This window comes from Eschrichtius robustus, chromosome 9, assembly GCF_028021215.1.
Source record: "Eschrichtius robustus isolate mEscRob2 chromosome 9, mEscRob2.pri, whole genome shotgun sequence".
NCBI classification, from domain to species: Eukaryota; Metazoa; Chordata; class Mammalia; order Artiodactyla; family Eschrichtiidae; genus Eschrichtius; species Eschrichtius robustus.
The window spans coordinates 44,437,519-44,457,485 of record NC_090832.1 but is presented as its reverse complement, the minus strand read 5'-3'; the positions used below and the strand labels follow the sequence as shown (position 1 = coordinate 44,457,485).

The window sequence follows — 19,967 nt, the reverse complement described above, 5'->3', positions numbered from 1 at the left end:
CTAACTTTCTGAAAGTCTAATTTTGCTGACAATGGCAGTAAGGGCCTATCTGAAGGTTTCGTTTAAAGACAGCTCAAGAGCTGTGGAGAATCTAGTATCAGAGGGGAAAGTCGGGAATACAATCATTGAGTTATTGTGCTGACCAAGATATAAGGAAAATTTGTGAGAACATTAAAATCGCTCACTTAACATTTATTGAATGCCAGTTTTGGGGGTGGCCTTGTGCCAAACCCAGAGTGCACAGTTGCGCTTGGACCTTGCTCTTGAGAACCTCACAACCTGTGCTGATAGGCTTTTGGTTTCATCTTACCAGTAAAAGCAGTGGTACAATGTGTATTATTTCCCCACCCCTGCATTTTAGCAATTAAAGATTTTAGGATGTCTCTGTGAACAAGGTAAGGGGATGACTATATGGGTCCTTTTTTGTGTGTTCATTTGCTTATTTTTTTATTTCTTCATAATATTTATATTTGCCTCTATAATAAAAAAGAAGACCTTTATGCCAAAAAAAAGGAAGAAAATCATTGCATTTATACCCAGTTGAATTCAAAAGCCTCAAAAGTTAACAGAAAAATGAAAAGGACAACAGTCATTCACTTAGTTGTTTGTGTTACGTGGTTCAAGTAGGTAGCTATGGGTTTAAAGGATTCAGAACTTAATTTCATAGGTGGACTAGCATTTTCTTCTGGAATAATTGTTGAAAGTTTTGTAACTGTAGTAAAACTCACAGCTCTTATGAAAGAATATTTCTTTTACTGTTCTATTGGCACGACAGTGCTGGGATTTCTGTTTTGTGTGATTATACTCAAGAATCTGGAAGCTCTCCCACAGCTTTGCTCTCATGTCAATAGGAGAAACTGTTTTCATATCAACAGGACAATGAGTCAGTGAAATCACAAACAGAATACTCTTTTCTTAACACTTTCATGTACATCAGAATATTTTATACCCTTAACAATTTTATGAGATATTATCACCATATTGTATATAAATACATTTAGGCTAAGCAGTCAACTAGGATTAATATCTTTGTTCTTTTTTTTAATTTGTTGTTGTTTTAACATTCAGTCCATGTTGAGGTAGGACTGTGGAAGCTCTTGCTTAGCAAGGTGGGGAATTTAATTTAATTCTGAAGGCAATAGGAGGTTATTAAATTTTTCTGAATAGGAAAATGATAGTATTGGAACTAACTTGAGAACGATTATCTGTGATGATGTATTCTGTGTATTAGAAGGGGAATCTTGGGGTAGGTAACTAGTATGGAATCTTCCAACAACAGAAGGGTAAAGTCATAAGAGCCTAAATTATGATGATGATAGTATTAACAGTAGAGAGGAAAGAGCAGTTGAGAGAGCTGTTACTAAAGAAGAATAGTTAATATCAGAGTGGAATTTCTAGGAATATGGTTGCTTTTGGTTTCCCATTCCCATCCCCTATGGATGGGGTCCCACCTACTTCCAAAAAGCCTCTCTTCGGGCATCCATCTGATTACACTCCACAGGGCCTGTGTTTTCTTCTTTAATCTCGAAGTCAGGTTGTGTTTCTATTTATAAACTTCTTCACATTTCCAGCCTCCTCCTCTTTCCAAACCCTATTTCCCTACAAATATCCATTCTTCGCTGTCCTCCCCTTAACCACTGCTGCTAGTGTCTGCCATTTCATTCATTCATTATCATTCATTATTGGCCCTGTCTATGTACAAGAGCTGTGTGCTAGAGACACACAGAGAAGAATAGATGATGTCCTTTCAAATCACTGAGCACTTTTCCTTCAAAGTCGTGCTCAGTCTTCTACACTTGTTCTTGGAAGCAACTTGCCCTGGTTGTCAAAGACAACCCAGATTGTATCTTGAAAGACTCTTGTACACCTTTATGAGACATAAATGCTGCATATTTTCTTGGTGTTTTTATCTATTCCACTTGGCAGACAGTCGCTAGATACCATGTTACCTGGAAGATTTCCTCCCCAATTACTTCGTTACACAGCACAATCCATCTCAGGGAGAGATACCTGGCATTTTTGTGAGACAGTGACAGAACATGAATATTGGAATGTTTACATTGGGATACTTCTCTCTTTGGAGCCAATAAGCATTTGGGAACTATTCTGGCTCTGGAGTTCTCAGCTTTTATAGAAGCTGAGTAGGAATGCTACAATAAACCAGGGAACATAATGCTTTTAAAATAGGCTTAACTCCAGGAAGAGTACTGATGGCTCCTTTCAGGGCGCCAAAGGCTGCCGACCTCATTCTTGCTCTTTACTTTGTGTATTTTCCTCTGACCTTGTCAAATTGTTAAAAACAGATTTGGCAAACAATCAGTAACATCTCGTCTCCATCAGTAGTTCAGCTCCTCCTCTCACAGAAGGTTCTCTCTTTTTAGGCTTCACTGCTGCCTCTTGGTAGGAATAACGAGATCTCCAAGGTATGCACACCTCTGGGTTTTCATCATGCTCAGTTTAGTTAATTCAGCATTTATTTATTTATAGTTATTGTGCCCCAATTACAAGTCAGGCACGTCTGTGTGGGGGATATATGGACAAAAAGAGACAGAGAACTCGCATTATTTTAAGAGGTGCTGGAGAGGAAGTCCAGTGGAGGGGATGACATCTTCCCTTGGAAGTGAAGTCTCTTTTACATCTCTATTAGGTATTGGTTGTGCGTCTGCTGCTAAAATAGAGCATATTCCAAGGGAAAATGAAATCTCACTGGAATTTAATCTAGGAGAAGCATACGGCACTTTTTACCTTTCAGATGAAAAAATAAACCAAACAGAATTCATGTTAAAAGAAAATCAGCCTAAGAGAAATGGTTCAGATGTGTCACTGTACATGTTGCAATGAGTATAATTAATTACCTGTCTGGTTACTATAGTGATTTTCAGGACAGTTCACACATTCATAGCAGCAGATATGTTGACTTTTTGTTGTTTTCTTCATTTGCCCAGGACTGCATTCCTTGGAGCATTTAGGCTGAATTTGCTGCAAAGTGAAAAGAAATCCCGAATAGGTTTTTTAAAAGATTTATCTTAATTATCCTTAACTTAGTGTAAAGATTTATTTACAAAATAGTATTTTGGTCTTTTTTTTCTTCATAGTGTAATGGAATTGTTTTGTTATCTGGAGGAATTTCAACAAGTTTAAAAAATAGAAAATATTTCAGATAGTGAAACGGTTTAGGAAGAACACAGTTTTTGTCACATTAATAACTTTTGTAAGCAAATAAGGGAATTAACTCTTTCAAAAAGTCCCTTGACGCAGAATTATTGGACTTTATATTCTTTAGAAGAAGGTTGATAATCATGCTATTTAAGGAGCATGCCCAGTCTAATCTTAAAAAAATAACAATGGAAAAATTTGAATTTAAAACCATTAAAGTATTAGTTAAAAAGATAACCCTAGATATATACATAATATTTAAATCATCCTGAGAATTTAGGTTACAATACTGCATGTCACAATGTGAATCACACGTAGCATTCTACTTTTATGGAGCCCTGTTTCCAATATAGCTAATAACTCTTTCCATTTCAGCTGTGTTTTTTTTGTTCCATTCCTAATCCCTTTCTCATAGCACATCTCGTGAGATAAAAATTACTGTCTCACTTTTACCCTTGGGAAGCCAAAGCAGAATAGGTAAATGAGGCTTTCTCTAGATTCCCTTAACAGCTATTCCTAGCCTGGAACACAAAGTCCTTAGCTAACTAGTCTTTTCTTTGGGACATGAAAATGATCTGACCGAGAGAGAAAAGTAGCCAAGATTAGTAGCCCTGGGTTCACAAGTGCTGGGTTTCTTTTTCTCACCACAGCTATTGCTTATCTGGGTTTTCAGCAAGCAGGATATCTGCCTTGTGGATTCCCCAGGGAAAACTTTTAATCTGAAGTATCCACACTCCAGGAGGGTGCTCCGAAGACACAAAAGGATTTAACTACAAGATAAAGCTGGACATCATTAGGAGGAGAAAAGTGAAATCTTTCTTCCTAGCAGGACAGTTCCTTTTCTCTCCCCACGTAAGAGACAGCGAAGACATTCTAAAGTCTAGTATTGGTAATTGGGGGACATCAGTAAATTTAAGATTATTTGATATTTTGGACTGTGGTTTTTGATGACTTACCAAAATACTGATGCCCCAACTAGCCTGCAGCTTGACAAGTGAATCTTGAAGTCTGACCTAACTGATCTCAGATCTTGTTGGTTTCTACTACCTCCTTGAAATATGTATGGGTGTTTCCATCAGAAAGGAAGCCTTGTCCCTCTTTTCATGGTTGTCAGTCCTTTCCATTTAGTCCCTAAAAGCCCCACTCAGTTATCTGTCATCCTATCATCTCCCCCACATTGAGTGTCTCCCCTACAAAGTCTGGAGATGTCTTGGTAACAGTTAAAAACAGCACTTCTTGCAGAAATTATAATAGGGAATCCCCTCTGTATTCAATAATAAAATGAGTCACAGCATGGTTTAAAAAATCCAGTGTGAGTTATGGTGTTTAGCAGAGTGCTGGGTTCACAATGTAGTTGTGAGGGTGATAGTGATGATAACGAAGACAATGATGAAAGTTTGAGAATGCAGAAGGATGGCTACGTTTCTGTGTTTCAAGGAAAAAGTACCTTACTTTACTGAAATTTATGACAGGGAAAATTAGAATAAGATAGTGGCTTAAAGCATTTCTATGTTCATTCTTTCATTGAACACATACATTTAGAGGGCCTATTATATGCCAGGCACTGTTGCAATTACTGGAGCCACAGTAAGGAATGAAATACAAAATTCCATGCTCTCATAGGCCTTCTGTTCTAGTTGACAAGATTGACAATAAACAAAATAAAAATAAGCGAAATGTACAGAATGCTAGATAGTGATAAGTGCTAAGGAGGAAAACTAAAGACAGGAGGGTATAGAAGAAGTATTAGGTTGACAATGCAATTTTAAATAAGGTGACCAGGAAAGACCTCCCTGAGATGGTGACATTTTAGGAAAGACAGAAAGGAAGTGAGAAAGTGTACCATGTGGACATCAGAGAAGATTATTACAGGCAAAGGAAACAGCAGGTAAAAGGCCTTGAGCTAGGAGAAGGGAAGACATGTATGGAAGATTGAGAAAGCCCGTGGGGTTGTAGGAAGGGCTGAGAGTGAGGGGAAGGTAGTGGGAGATGAGGTCAGGGAGGTGCTGGTGGCAGGTAATGTATGGTGTTTAAAGACAATGGCTTTTCCCCTGAGAGAAATAGGATGTATAGGGAGGGTTCTGAGCAGAGCATGATATTTTACAGGATTACTCTGGCTTCTGTCTTAAGAACAGACTGAAGGGGGTAAGAGTGGAAGCAAGGAGCAGTTAGAAACCTACTATCTGAATCTGGGTGAGAGGTGATCCTAGCTTGGAGTGGGGTGGTAGCAACAGAGCAGAGGACAAAAGTGTCAGATTCTGGACTCATTTTGAAAGTATAACTTAGGATGGATATGAAGTGTGACAGAAAGAGAAGTGACAAGGATCCCACCAGATTTTTCCATGAGCAGCTAGGAGAAGGGAGTTGCCATTTATTGCAATGGGGGTAGCTTTTGGAGCTCAGTCTTGGAGATAATTAGTTATGATGACTACTAGACACCCAGGTAGAGATGTCAGTCAGGCAGTTGTATATTTACTTGAGTTGAAATTCAGAAGATAAAAATCTGGGCGTCATCTGCCTTCTATATAGTGACATTATTTAAATGCCTGGATGAGATCACTGAGGAAAATTGCAGACCAAAAAGAGGAGCGGTTCTGAGCTCTGGGCCCACCAATATTTATAGGCAGTAAGAATGGTAAGGAAACAGCAAAGGAGACTGCGAAGTAGTGGCCAGAGACAGAGGAAGAAAACCAAGGGAATGTGCTGCTGTGGAAGCAAATAAAGAAGAGAGAATAATTAGCCAGTAAGTGAAGTAAGATGATGTTTGTATTTATTAACTAGAGAGAAAGAATTTTGATGGACTGAAAAGAGTTCAAAAGAATTATGGGAGGAGAGATATTGAGGCCAGTGAACATATTCAACTTTTCCAAGGAGTTTTGCAGTAAAGAGAAATAGAGGAATGAGTAGTATATGGAGGGGAAAGTGAGGGGTCAATGGAGTTCTTCGGCTTTTTTCTTAAGATGGGAGGAAAAACAGCATGTTTGTATCGCTATTTAAATAACACAGAAAATACTTGAGGGTGCAGAAGAGAGTGGAGAATTGCCAGAGCAATGTCCTTGAGTAAGTAAAAGGGGTTGGGATTCAGAGGTCAACTGGAGGAGCTGACCTTGGCTAGGAGCATAGACAGTCCATCCACAGTGCCAGATGGAAAGCAGGGATACAGGCACAGATGTGGTGGCAGCGGAACACTGGAGTTCTCTTTTGATTGTCTCAGTTGTGTTAGTCAAATAGGAAGCAGGGTCCCCTGAAAGTGAAGATGGGGAAGATGTGTTGGAGTCAAAGAAGAGAAAAGAAAGTATAAAAAGCCATCTAGGAAGGTGGACAGATTAATGGGCTAGGGTAATAGTCTGATTGCCCAATAGCATTTAGGACCCGCTGGAGGTTAGAGATCATGAATTTTAAATGAGAACAGTCAGCAAGGTAGGTGGGGTTTTTTTCTTTTTCTTTTTTGCTTGTTTGTTTTTGCCAAGTTCAGCTGCATGGGGGCTATATTAACCAGAATTATACTTCGGTCCAATGAATAAGATGAAGAGAGAGATGGGCAAGGAAATTGAGGGTGTGTACAAGGGAGTGATATACAAGTTAACCATGGAATTTAAGGAGGGAAGTTGGGGACAGAGAATAGGCAGTAGGACCGCTGGAGGTCCTAGCGGGGTCAAGGACTTTTGCAGTTGAAGTACCAATTGATTTGAATGCTGCAAAGCAGCCAACAGCAAAATTACCTTAAGATTCCTGAACTCATTTTTTGTTTCTTGGTCTGTGACAATTAAGACATCATTCTTCAGGTCGTATTGTGCCATCTTGGCAATAGTCATGTGGCCGTTGATCTTCCAGAGCACAACATCATATCCAGTATTCATATCTCCATGGGCATCAAAATGAAATGAACTCCCTCCATCTGTGAACGTCACACTTTTCAGTACATCAAGTAACTATGAACAATAAAAACAGAAACAAAGACTGATAGAAATATTGTAAGTATATCCATTATCCCAATCATAACACTGCCTTACAAGGAATATCACTTAAGAATTAGAAAAAGGACATTCTGGATCAGTGAGTGTGGTAATTAGTTGAGAAGGTTCTTAACTACTAGGCAACAATTTGAGAAGTGTTGAGAATTTCTGCCAAAGTCTTGCTCTGTGAATTTGAGAAAGCAAGTTAATGTTTATGGAGGTAGCTTCTCTAGCCTACAAAATTGAAATCTGAGCATCTTTACTTTCTCCACGTTGCAGAATTAATGGGTCCTCTGGGGCAGATGCCTGGGCTCTAATTCTGGTTCCATATTTCATTAGTGGTGTGATCTTGGCAGTTACAATTTCTTTCTAGGCCACAGTTGAGGTAAATGAAACCTACTTAATATGATTATTGTAAGAATTAAATGTAATTATGGATGTAAGCATGTTAGCCCAGTATCTGGCACAGATTAAGGGTTAATAGAGATTAGCTTAATACCTTTAAGTACCTGTTATTAGCTAATAGGGATGTTGTGCAAATAAATAAAAATACTTTGTGTCTATCAACTAATAAAGTCACCTGACATTCATACATTACATGCTAATACTCAAATCTGTGATGCCCTTTTACTCCATAACAACTCAGCGAAGCAAGCTGAGCAGGGATCATCTTCCTCTTTTCTCAGAGGAGGACCCCAGCCAAGGGGTGAAGGACCTTATCTGAGGATACACATCTTGACTTTCATTATGAGGTCTTTCCATTGCACCTAACAATATATTCATTTAAATTCTCCTCATTGTTTTTTTCCTTCTGACTCAAAGCAGTCATCCCTGTGCCATTTGGAGTTATGGAAGGCTGGAAATTCGTCCTTTCCTTCTAGAGTCACAATCAGCCTGGGCCTTTGGCCAAGTCTGAGGAGGTAATCCAAGCCAATAGCTATCATGCTCACCAGCCCCAAAATGAAGGCTGAGGGGACAGAACTACAGACCTGGGCAACAGTCTGGTAACAACAGCACCCTGCTCTTGGGGTTTGTGCTGAGGGGCGTCCCTACCCGAGAAGTTCAATTGGTGAGCCTAAGGTAACTGCTAGTGTCTGCCTTCTAAGTCCATACTCGTTTGGTGGGAGGTGTAGATCTTCTCATCTCCAATGGTTTTCAAGTCTGTTTCAGTAATTGAGAGTATAGTAAAGTGATCTCTAAATTCTATTTCCAATTTAGTTCAGAAAATGATTTTTTTTAACTTGAGAGGAAATATAATGAAAAAGTAACTTTTCTTGTTACCCAGTTTGTTCAGTGAGAACTTGTATGCAATATAGCTAGAACAGAAAATGTTTTACTGAAAATGAGGCAGCCATATTGGGCTTGTGCTGCAGTAGAAGAATACTGGACTGGGAGGGAGGAAAACATTTGAGTTCTGGCTCCACGGGCCCGTGCATCTATATCTGTGATGCTTATGTGGCTTTTGTTGGGTGCAAAATCTATGGAACAAGGCTGAAATTATTCTATTTGAATAGAGTTATTCTTATTCTATTTCTTCCTAGTTAATCTTTTTTAAAAAAATATTTATTTATTTATTTGTCTGGCTGTGCCGGGTCTTAATTGTGGCATGTGGGATCTTTGCTGCTGCAAGCGGGATCTTCATTGCGGCATGTGGACTCTTAGTTGCGGTGTGTGGGATCTAGTTCCCTGACCAGGTATTGAACCCGGGCCCCCCGCATTGGGAGCGTGGAGTCTTAACTACTGGACCACCAGGGAAGTCCCTTAGTTAATCTTTTATGAATGTTTCTTTCCTTCAGTTTTTTTTCCCCTTTCGCAAATAGAATATAAGAAAATCAAGTTGTATTTTAAGTAAATATATTAGCTACAGTAGTCATGTCAATAACCAAATATCACTTTAGCAAAATCTCTAAGCATGTATATTGATTTTATTATATGTCCTCACAGGTTTCTTAGTTCTTTTAATTAATTCAAATTAATTAGTATTGCTTTAAAGAAGCAGGATGTCAGATCTAAGGTGGTAGAATTAACCAATAAAATCTTATTCCAGCAATTGCCTGGAACAAAAAATATGGAGGGAACAAAAATAGAACAAGTAAAGCCCTACCTTCAATGTTCCCATCTCTACCTGTGTATTGATTTTTCTTCTGTTCCTTCCTTAAGCAATATACACACGTAAGCCCCAGGAACTTAGTTCTTTAGGGAGCATATCCTCTTCCATTCTTTTGTTTGAACTATAATTTCCACCAGTTTTTCCTGCATTTAATCAGGTTTTACAGGGTAAATTTCTGACACATATACGTTCTGTAAATAATGATAACATTGTATGATGTAAATAAACTAGCACAATTCCATGTTTGTTCTTACAGGAAAGAGGGTGGAGGCAAACAAAACAGTACATTCATCACTTGTTAAATATTCTATCGAACATTTGCTCTGGATTAAGGTAATTTTGAACATTAATGCTTACAGTTATTAAGCTATTTAAGGCTTTTTCCATCCATTATTTGTTTATTTTTCATCAAGACTCTGAAACTCATGATAAGTTGACTCTAAAATATTTAGAGAGTAGGATTTGCATCTCCATGATTATGTAATTCACCTCTGTATGGTAATGACCTGTTTCTGAGAACACAAGTGGTCAGGAGACCACTCCAATTAAGCTGCTGTGGTTGATGTTGTTTTCCATGTCCCCAGCCTCTCTGCTGTCTACTACGTCTCCGTAAGTGAGCTGTGCTTGTGAAAAGAGGTATCTATGTGAACGAATTAGAGACTAGCAAGGAAGCAGCCTTGCATCTCTGTCTGGTACCCAACCTATGTCTTTTTCTTTTGTAAACTTTTCCATGGTGTAGCAAAAAAGCACATGACTAAGGCTGGGACAGTTTCACTGCTAGCTCTATGGGTGCCCACGGGCCAGACCCTTATGGCTGAGGTCCCCTCCATCTCTAAACTGCTGCAAGTCTCAGTCACCAGTAACACTTCTTCTTGCCAGTTCTTTAGGATGAAGTGTAATGAACAAGAATCAGTGGATCTACCATAATATTTAAAGATTAGAGATGATGTGTGTCAATGCTTAATATAGTAGGCCTTAAAAATTAGTAGTTATTATTTTCCTCATTGCTCCACAATCATTCCCTTTTTGTCCTAATGTCTCTCTGACTTCTGGACCACTACACTTGAATGTCTCATAAGTTCTTCAAATTCAACATGTCCAAAATGGAATGCTTAATATTTCTTCTCACTTCCAGACCTTCACTTTTCTCTGTGTTTCCATCTCAATAAATGGCACCAGTTGCCCAAATTTAGAATCATTTGCGACATCTTTGCTTTTCTGTGTCATTCTTTACATCCAATCTATCTCCAAATACTCTTCGTCTTTCCTCTTAAGTATATGCCTCTCCATCCTCATTGTCACAGCCTTAGTACCTGTAGTACTTATACCTGAAGTATAAGGCATCCTTATTGTATGCCTGGATTACTAAACTGGTCTTTCTCTATCTAGTCTTGTCTGCCTCTAGTCAATGTACATTGCAGTAGGAATACTATTTCTACAATGGAAAGCAGGTCACATCACTCTTCTGTCTAAAAATAGCTTTAATTGGCTCCCCTTTGCTCTCTCAAGTCCAAACCTTTAAACATAGCTTGCAGACTTTCTATTGAAAGGATGGTCTTTGTACCAGCAATATCAGCATCACCTGAGAGATTGTTAGAAGTGCAGACTTTCAGGTCCCCCACACCGAAACTACTGAATTAGCATCAGCATGATAATCGTATTACCAGGTAATCAAGTTTGAGATGCTCTGATTGATAAGGCCCTAATGATGGATGCTTCACTAACCCTCCACTCTCATTTGCCTGTAATTTCCACAAAACACTCCAGTTCTATGGCACTACTTTCTGATCCCCGAAGATGCCATGCTTTCTCTCTCTGTGACTTTGCTGGAGTATTTCTGTCCTACTTAACTCCTACCCATCTATCATATTCATCAGAGATGTCATGATCTTTGGAGAATGTTCTCTGAATTGCTAATACTGGATTAGTTGCCTCAATTATATGCTTCTCTGCCATCTTGTATTTATATGAAACATTGTAATGCGTTATTCTGCACTGTGATCAGCTCCTTAATTGTTTGATTGTTTACTCCTCTAGACACATGACTCCTTTAGGGAGAGAATTGTCTTGTTCTCCATAATATTTTCAGCACTCAACACAATGGCTGGAACATTGAGACATCCAACAAATATTTGCCAAATAATTGTGTAAATAGTAGTTTGACTATTACACATTCTCTCATCCCACATACATCACTCACTGCCTTGTATATCATCCACAGTAGAGGAAAACAAAAAAGAAAACCAAAATCACTATTCACAACAAGGAGGTGGTATTCTCACACACATCTGGGAACATAAAAAAAATCTGTTGAGATAAAACAAGTATGACTGTGCTATCCCTGAATACTGCTCACAGACATCACCAAATGTGGAGCCAAAGTAAGGATTATCCTCAAATATTGGAAAAAACGAACTCCTTTAAAGTTATTTGAATCTAAAATCATTCAGAAAGTATTGTTTAAATATTAGTGAATTTTACCAGGGGACAAAATAATTTTTAGGAATATATCTTTGATTAGTGACCCTAAATGTTGCTGATCTTTTAAATTTCATGTCTATGGAGAATTCTTCCTAAAAAGACAATTGTTTGCATTATTTGTCCAATTAATTCTGGCATAGACATGGCTCACTCGGGATCAAAGGAGCAAGGCACTCCCCTATTCCTCCTTTCCAGTCTGTTTCTGTTTGTTCTGGATTACCATGCTCCCGGGGTGGGGGGGGGAATAAAGAATGACCCCAGGCTCCTAGTGTTTAAATAAAACATTTTAGAAGATCTGCTTCAATTATACTTTCTCAAGATTTTTCCTCAGAATGTTTGAGACTTATTCCTGACTTAAAATACTTTCCCAGAGGATAAATAGCTATTGCTATTTGTATTTCTCTTCTCTTATGAGTCTTTTTATAGCTCCTCCCCTTTATCCCATCTGCCTCTGATTGTCTATTTTCTCTCCATTACTCTTTCTCAACCTCTCATTCTTAAAATTTCATGTAGTGGTTTCATTATGTTGGTCTACTTAACTTAGAGTTTTGTTGTTGTTTTTTTTTAACCAATCCCTCATTAAAGTTTTACATTACCAAGAGTATGCTTTCAAACAGGCATCTTAAAATCACTAGACATATAAATATGTGTGTGTGTGTGTGTGTGTATACACACATATTTTAAAGAAAGTTTTAATTAAAAATCAAAATTCTAATCTCTAGTCTTACCTCTTCATCAGGTTTTTTCTGCCTTGCATTTACAAGGTGAAAACTAGTTTTAAAATGAGCTACTTAAAACACCCTATGACCATCACATGCTTCACCCAAATGTAAGCTGATCACTTCAGACCTTGGAGCTTGTGTTTGTGGGTATTTAAAGTAAGAATGACAAAAGTAGAAACAGCCTGCCATGGACATTCACTTATGTGATCAGAAGAATTGGATCTTATTCCCTTTTACCTTTTTTCCCTAACAAATGTAAAATAAATATCTATTTTGGAACGTGATTCTGCCTTAAGACAGACAGGTTTGGCTTTGAATATACGTTAGTGAGAAATTTGTTTCTAATGAGTAAAATTTATCATATAAAGCAGCAGTTTGCTTTTAAATGCCTTGTTTATGAACGTTTTAAAAGCACAATGGAAAATTTTCACTAAATAGGGCCATATTATGCTTTAATTAGAGTTTCTACAAACTAATCAAAGAGAAGAAAGGGAAAGACTTGTTTTACACAATTAGTGGTTCATTTAAACCTGAGATATCATAGGACTTGTTATGACTGACCTAACAACATTCATTTGAAGAAGACTGGAGTCCTAGGGAGACTGCCCTAAGTAAGAGTCATAACTGGAGGCGTTAGGACTATATCCACCAGAGACACCACGAAAACCAAAGGGTATGGAGTCAGAAAACCCAGACTAGAGTCATATTTCTGGTACTTTCAGCTTTAGTTTCTTTATGCATAATATTTAGCAATAATAAAAGGGATCATTAAACATGCCTGGTCTTGTGTTTGTTAAGAGCATCAAAAGAGATAATCATTTGAAGCTTTGAAAAACTGCAAGATCAGATACAAATACATAAACTAAAGGAAAATAGCACTATCAACAGAATCTTCTTGGAAATTAAAAGAACACAACTTTGGTGGGTCAGAGTAGGAGGTGAAGGTAAAATAAAAACTCTATTATCCTTAAGAACAAAGAACTAGTGATAGAAATGCAGGTTATTCAAACACTGAAAGTATCTACTTATAAAAGGAATACAGTTAAGAGCAGTTTATGTAAATATTGAAGATTAAAGAAAGGAGAGAAATGATGGTAGGGGAATTTTCTCGGATATGTGAGTTAGTACCACCCATGGTTGAAAGGCATTGGGGTTCTAACTGTCTCGAGCTTGGCACAGATTCCGAATGGCATAACCAAAGGCAAACACTGCTAGCTGAATACTGTGCACAAGTCCCGGCTCAGTGTAATCCCACAGGAAGTCATTTCTCAGCGAGAAGTTCCTTTCTATATCCTCGTTAGCCTTGTAGGCCAAAGTCCCCTGAGAATAGTTGGAAATGCATTGACTCAGATCACTGTCCTTAGTGTATGCACAGGCAGAGCCTTGAGCATGGCATATTCATTTAAGGGCTTGTTATTATCACTGGTAAACATATGCAGATTTTGAAGAAAGGAATGGAAAGAGGACATATTCCTTCCTATAAAGGTAAACCCCACAACTTTGCCAATCCTTTTAACATTAGGAATGGTGGTGATCTTGGTGGTCGTTGACCAGTTACCACTAGCAATCCAGATCTTATTTATATTCCTTTCAATGGCTTTACTGAAGAGATTGAAAACATGGAACTGACTCAGAAATTCCACAATGACATTAACCTGGCTTCTGCTATGATTCTCTCAAGTGTCTGACTGATCCTGACTTCAATGGTATTATCTGAGAGGAAGGCTGGGAGAACTTCTCTGAAGGCTATGCACACATTATTTGTTGAGGTCTGAATTGCAAAAGTGTTGAGAGCCAGTCGTCCATAGTCATCATCTGTGGTTAGGATGCCAATCCAGTTCCATCCAGATTTCTGAATCAGGTGGGCCATTGCTTTAGTTTGGTAGAAGTCACTGGGCACAGTCTGTAAAAATGAAGGAAAGTGAATTTTTTCACTTAAGGCTTCTGCATTTGATTCATAACTCACCTGGAAATGGACAGAATCTTTTAGTTATGGTGTTGATGAGCTGCAGGTGGCTATTCATTGTAGATATTCTTCTCTTTGATTTCTGTGAGTTTCCATAACATTTTCTAAATTCTTTGATCCTTTCCATCCTTCCCCTTCAATGAACTACTTTATAAATAGCTTAAATCACGATTTTAGTACCTGGTGACTGTTGAGAGTCATTGCTTTTCAATCATTTGGTACCGTGTATAGTATAAGCGCTTCAAGGGTTTAGGCTCTATCTTAAATCTCCATCTACACTCCTATATCCATTTATATCTATCTTATATCTCAGGCCAGGGCCAATAGTGGATATTATTTAAATACTTAGAGATAAATATGGGAAACTGCAGCCAGTCAAATAAGCAAAATGAATTTTCGGACACCTAGTTTGTTCAAAATTTGTATAAATGACAACTTCGATGATTTTTATTCTAGGAAAAATAAATCATCCAGACAAATAATCATCTGTCCATGGGTCAGCAAACTTTCTTCTGTAAAAGACCAGATGTAAAATATTTTAAGCTTTGTTGGTCACGTGTGGTCTCTGTCATATATTATTTTTGTATTTTTTGTTACAACCTTTAAAAAATGTAAAAATTATTCTTAGCTTGACATCTCAAGAGCTTGAGAGCCACATTTGACCCACAGGCTATACATTCAATAGTTTTCGGACTCCTAATCTACTCAGAAGAGCAGCAGCATTTTAGGAGACCTCCCTAATGTGTGCAAAGTTTTGCCAAATTTACAGCTTTGGTGATTTTATTCTAGGGAGAGTTATTACCTTCCACAGCTGCAATTGTACTGTGCCACTTCCTCAGTGATTTTTTTTTTTTTTTTTACTATTTACAGCAGCTACATGGTATGGGGGAAAGACAATAGGCTTTGGAGTCAAACAAACTGTTAGAATCCTGATTCCAATAAATTTGGCAAAGTTAGTTAACATTTCTTTCCCTGTGAAACAACAGGATTCTTGTGAAGATTGAAGGAGAAATTTTAAATGGGTAGTGGCACACAGTGGACATTCACTAAACCTTAATTCCCTTCCCAGTACCTGACATTACTATGCTCACCTTCACTGTGCCTCCTGGGCTTCTGCAAAATCCGTGTCACCCCGGAGAGTCCCCTCTCCTATTGTGTGGTCTATCATGGAAATTACACTTTCACATTAAACAACCATTGTTAAAATAGTCTACTTTTCTTACTTGTCACTTAACTAACCTTATACATAGTCTAGAAATTTGGGGCCAAAGCCTTATCTCTGAGATATTTGGGGGAACAGTTCTTTTCGTTTTGTTTTGTTTTGGACTTGAACTTTTCATTATCAACTTCTCTAGGCTATAATATAATGGAACTCTCAGAGTCTTATATGGGTATATGCACTTATTTAGTCTAGCTCCAGAAAGTTATATATTTTGAATTCTTATGTACTTATATTATACATGTATATATTTCTATCAGTTCACTTCTATCAGATGGTCATTTCTTGATAATCTGACTATAAGCCTTTTCTAACTTTTTGCTTCTAATCTTCCTTGATCTTAGAAAGTAATGACCTAGTGAGTTACAGAGTGATGTGATATGAAGGTTAATTGGTTAAAAATCAAAGCCAGGAGAGCTTGCTTGACTCTGAGTAATGTGCAAGAACTTAGTGCAGGGCTGTCTAATATATGCTTTGGTCTTTCAGAGACCATTTTGCTTACTTCCTGGTTAATGGTTTGCATTATAGGAAGCTCAGTAGTTCACAGTCTCTGCTCAAAGCCTTTCCATCATACTCAGAACAAAGTGCAAACCATACCACAGCTTACAAGATGCTATATGACCCGACCCTTACCCATCTCTACAAATGCATCTCTTACTCTGCTCCTTTCTGCTCAAACTGACCTAACCATATTGACCTTTTGTTATTCTTTGGACATTTCAACTTTGTACTTACTGCTTTCTCAGCCTAGGTACTCTCCTCTTCTCCCCATCTTCTCTTGACTGTCCCTTTTCATTCAAGTTTCAGACTGAACGTCACCTCCTTGAGAGTCTTCTTTGACTTCCACGCCCCTTTACCCCTCACTTCCCCTGCAGTTTTCTTCATGGTACCTGACTGATGTTATTTTAGAAACAAGGCAGTTGAGGTGCTCAGAAGTTTCTGTCTTATCCAAATAACACTGAAAACTGTCAGAAACTAGACCTGACAGATTGAGGATGACTACTCCCTTAGTGCTTTGATCACTATGCTATCCATAATGGGGCACATCCTTTTTTTTTTACTGAAGAGAAAGAAAGGTTAAAGTAAAAGCATCTCCCCCACTAGTTTCCCAGATTACCCTGATCCTTTCATGATAAAGAATATGATCAAACCCAATGTATGGAGGTAGAACAAAACCCACCTGTGGCATGAGCTGTAAATTCAACATCCGGGAGACAGCCATGGTTATTTCTGAGTAGCCAGCACCTATGACAGCCTTAACCCTTGGCATGTATCTGGAATAGTCACACTTAAACTCCACGATTTCTCTGGAGCAGTTGAACTTAGAGAGAAACCTCAGAGCAGCTGCCATTGCCTCTGTGACATCTATGCAAGTGTCATAGATTTCATACCCTAGTTTGACTCCAGATAATAGTGTTGAATTATTGATCATCTCAACGCTGTGTATCGTGGCAAGAGTTTGAAGAAAATTTGATATTTCAAAGCTGTTGAGAAACAAGTTTTTTTGAAATTAGAACATAACTCTTCTACAGACATGATGATATCCTATTTTACTCTCATTTCTGCTGTATAATAATTTCTGAATCAGTGACGCTTATCTCTTGAAGGATCTAAACTTTATTTATTTAAAAATAGTTTTTGATGGAAACCTTTCTCAAGAGTATATAAGGGGACTTCCCTGGCAGTCCAGTGGTTAAGACTCCGTGCTTCCAATGCAGGGGGCGCGGGTTCGAACCCTGTTTGGGGAACTAAGATCGCACATGCTGCACGGCCAAAAAAAAAAAAATTAAAAAAAAAAAAAGAGTATATAGGAACCCACAGTTTCTCAGATGGAGTCTACAGAAGAGGATTTAACCTTTTCTTGGTTAATTTCAGGATCATTTTGAATATTCAGTTTAGTATTCTACAGTATGAAGATGTTTTCGTAGTTAGATGTCAGCGTTTTATTGCTGTCCAAGAATCTGCTTTTATAGACTCTCCCATTTTTTACTTTTGTGATGCTAATCTATTGTGGTTGGAAACCAGATGAATAAGACTCTTAAGAATGACTTATAAAACAGGCTCTGGGTAAACGCACGATAGCTTTCTCCTAGATAACATGCACTATTTCAGTTCCGAGACATAGATATTTCCCCTTTTAGTGGGTTTTTCCAGTTGGCTTCTGGACTTGTGATTATTCCAGAGCATTGAGTTGTTTAATTACTGATTTACTGTTAAGTTTATTTCACCCACCACTGTATACAAAAGGTTACAAACGGTGCCTAATACAGAGTAAGAATTCAATAAATATTTTTTGAATGAATAAAAGGGGATATTGTTGTTCAGGGTTTTGATATTTTCAAGTTTCTTTTAATTCATTTAGTTATGATAAATTAAATAATATTTGGATAATGCTGTTTGTCCTTACAGACTATCTAAATGTGAAGTTTGGCAATGAACATTAAGTGTTTAATTTAAAGAAAGAAACAAAGAAGAAAGGTTGAAGTAATGAATTGTCTGGCAAATAAAATGTGTAATATTTTCAGAGTCCCCCACATGTTAGCTCCATGAGAGTCTGAAACTCTTTGGTGTTTACCTCAGTATCCCCCATGCCTAGAATGCGACCTAGGTAATGTCGGCATTTAATAAATAGTTGTTCAATGTTGAACGAATACTGTTTCTCTCAAGGAGTGACAGTACAGCAAAATGATGTTCAGTGACTTTTTTTGTCCAGAATAAATTTGCTTATTAGACCAAATGATTTTTTTTTAATCATTTTCCATCCTTATTTGTTGGCCTATGATTGTGGGCCTTAAATCTGCAGTGCCTATTTAGTGCTCTGAAAAATCCTCATTAACTATTTCGGGGTGTTCGCTGGTATTCCTGATAATCAATGATTAAGATGACAGTAGCTCAAAATACCCAACTTAACGCCAGGAAGGAATCTTAGAGTGATGTGGGATCACATTTTACCTGAAAGCATTCATAGAGGGCATGCTAAACACTTTTTGATTAAAAAAAGAAAAAATAAAGAGGAGAAAAGAGGAGATTAAATTTACATACAGAAGTATCAAGATAGAAATCAGGATTTGAGAGTTAGAAGGAAGCACTGGGATCACATTGCTATAGCAACAGAAGCTGATGCTGCCTGTCTTTAAAAGTTATCCAGGCCCTTATTTTACAGAAGAGAAAAGTCAGAAGCTGAAACTCAGAGAGTTTAAATGATTTGCCTAAATCTACAAAATTACTTTGTCCCCAAACTGAAATTAGAATTCAAATAGCCTGTTCTCCTTAAAGAAAACCATCTGTAGTATCCTCCATCCAGCTTTATTTTTCTATAATACACCATGACAAATGTCTTTTCTGTAGTCAAGCTTTCACAATATAAAGTGTTCATGAAGGAAGAAGGAACACTCTCTGAGTTGAAGTAGGGTTCTTAATTCATTATGAAAGAATTAGGTGATTTCAAGAATGAAATAAATACAGTGTTGACAAAAATGTTAGTATGGAGAAAAATTTTAAGTGCAGTCTATTTTGAACAAAGAATTAAATAAAGATCCATGTTTGAAACAACCCACATTTGTGGGTGATAAAAATATAGTTGTGCTATGTATGCTTGTAGTGGACAGGCTACTGTGTCTTATTGGTTTTCTCGTGTGACGTCAGGGGTTACTCGTTTTAGGCAAAATCCGAATAAATATATTAATGGGAAGCATTCATTGCGTCTGTACTTGGAGGTTGATTATACATATAGTGCTAATATAGCTTTCTTGTAAGGAAGAATAGCAAGACTTAACTTTATGCAACATAAAAATATATGAGTTTAAATTTTGTTAAAATAATTTAGATGTTAATACAAGTAAACATTTACATGCCCTAGTCTTACTGTATAATCTTGAAATCTAAATGTGTTCTCTGAAGCTTTACTCACCCGACACACTTCTGGATTTCTGGCCATCTGGGGTAGTCTTCTGAGGACAGCATTTTTTCATGAATGGCAAACAAGCCTCCAATCATGATATGCCCTGGAGAAGTGGCAGCCACAAAGTCATCAGGGGTCTGGCAAGGCTAGGAAGTAGCAAAAATAATCACAAAACAGGTAATCAGTACTCTCAGTAGTGCCATGTTTCTATCTCATTTGCTCACTTCTTGCGAGTTCTGAGGAATCATTGAGCTCACAGAGTGCCAGCAACATCATTCTGATTTCACCTGTAAACACCATATAAAGTATTGGATAGTGTCAAGGGCCAGAAACACTCAGTGTTCACATACTTGATGACAGTCAAAACAGTTCTTCACCAATAAGAACAAAGCAGACTTTCTCACACTCCGTTGTTGATGTGTGATGGCAGTAACGCCAGGTAAAGCTGGTAGAATT

At 37.8% G+C, this 19,967-nt stretch overlaps 1 protein-coding gene across 1 annotated transcript; it reads right to left on the bottom strand.

Moving 5' to 3' along the window:
• Positions 1–62: 62 nt before the first annotated feature.
• GPRC6A (G protein-coupled receptor class C group 6 member A) lies at positions 63–19,714 on the bottom strand. Its single transcript, XM_068550831.1, is given in 8 exon segments — positions 63–91; positions 2,856–2,979; positions 6,879–7,088; positions 13,554–13,811; positions 13,814–14,085; positions 14,088–14,391; positions 16,791–17,094; positions 19,521–19,714. Coding segments are annotated over 8 exon segments (1,695 nt in total).
• Positions 19,715–19,967: the final 253 nt, after the last annotated feature.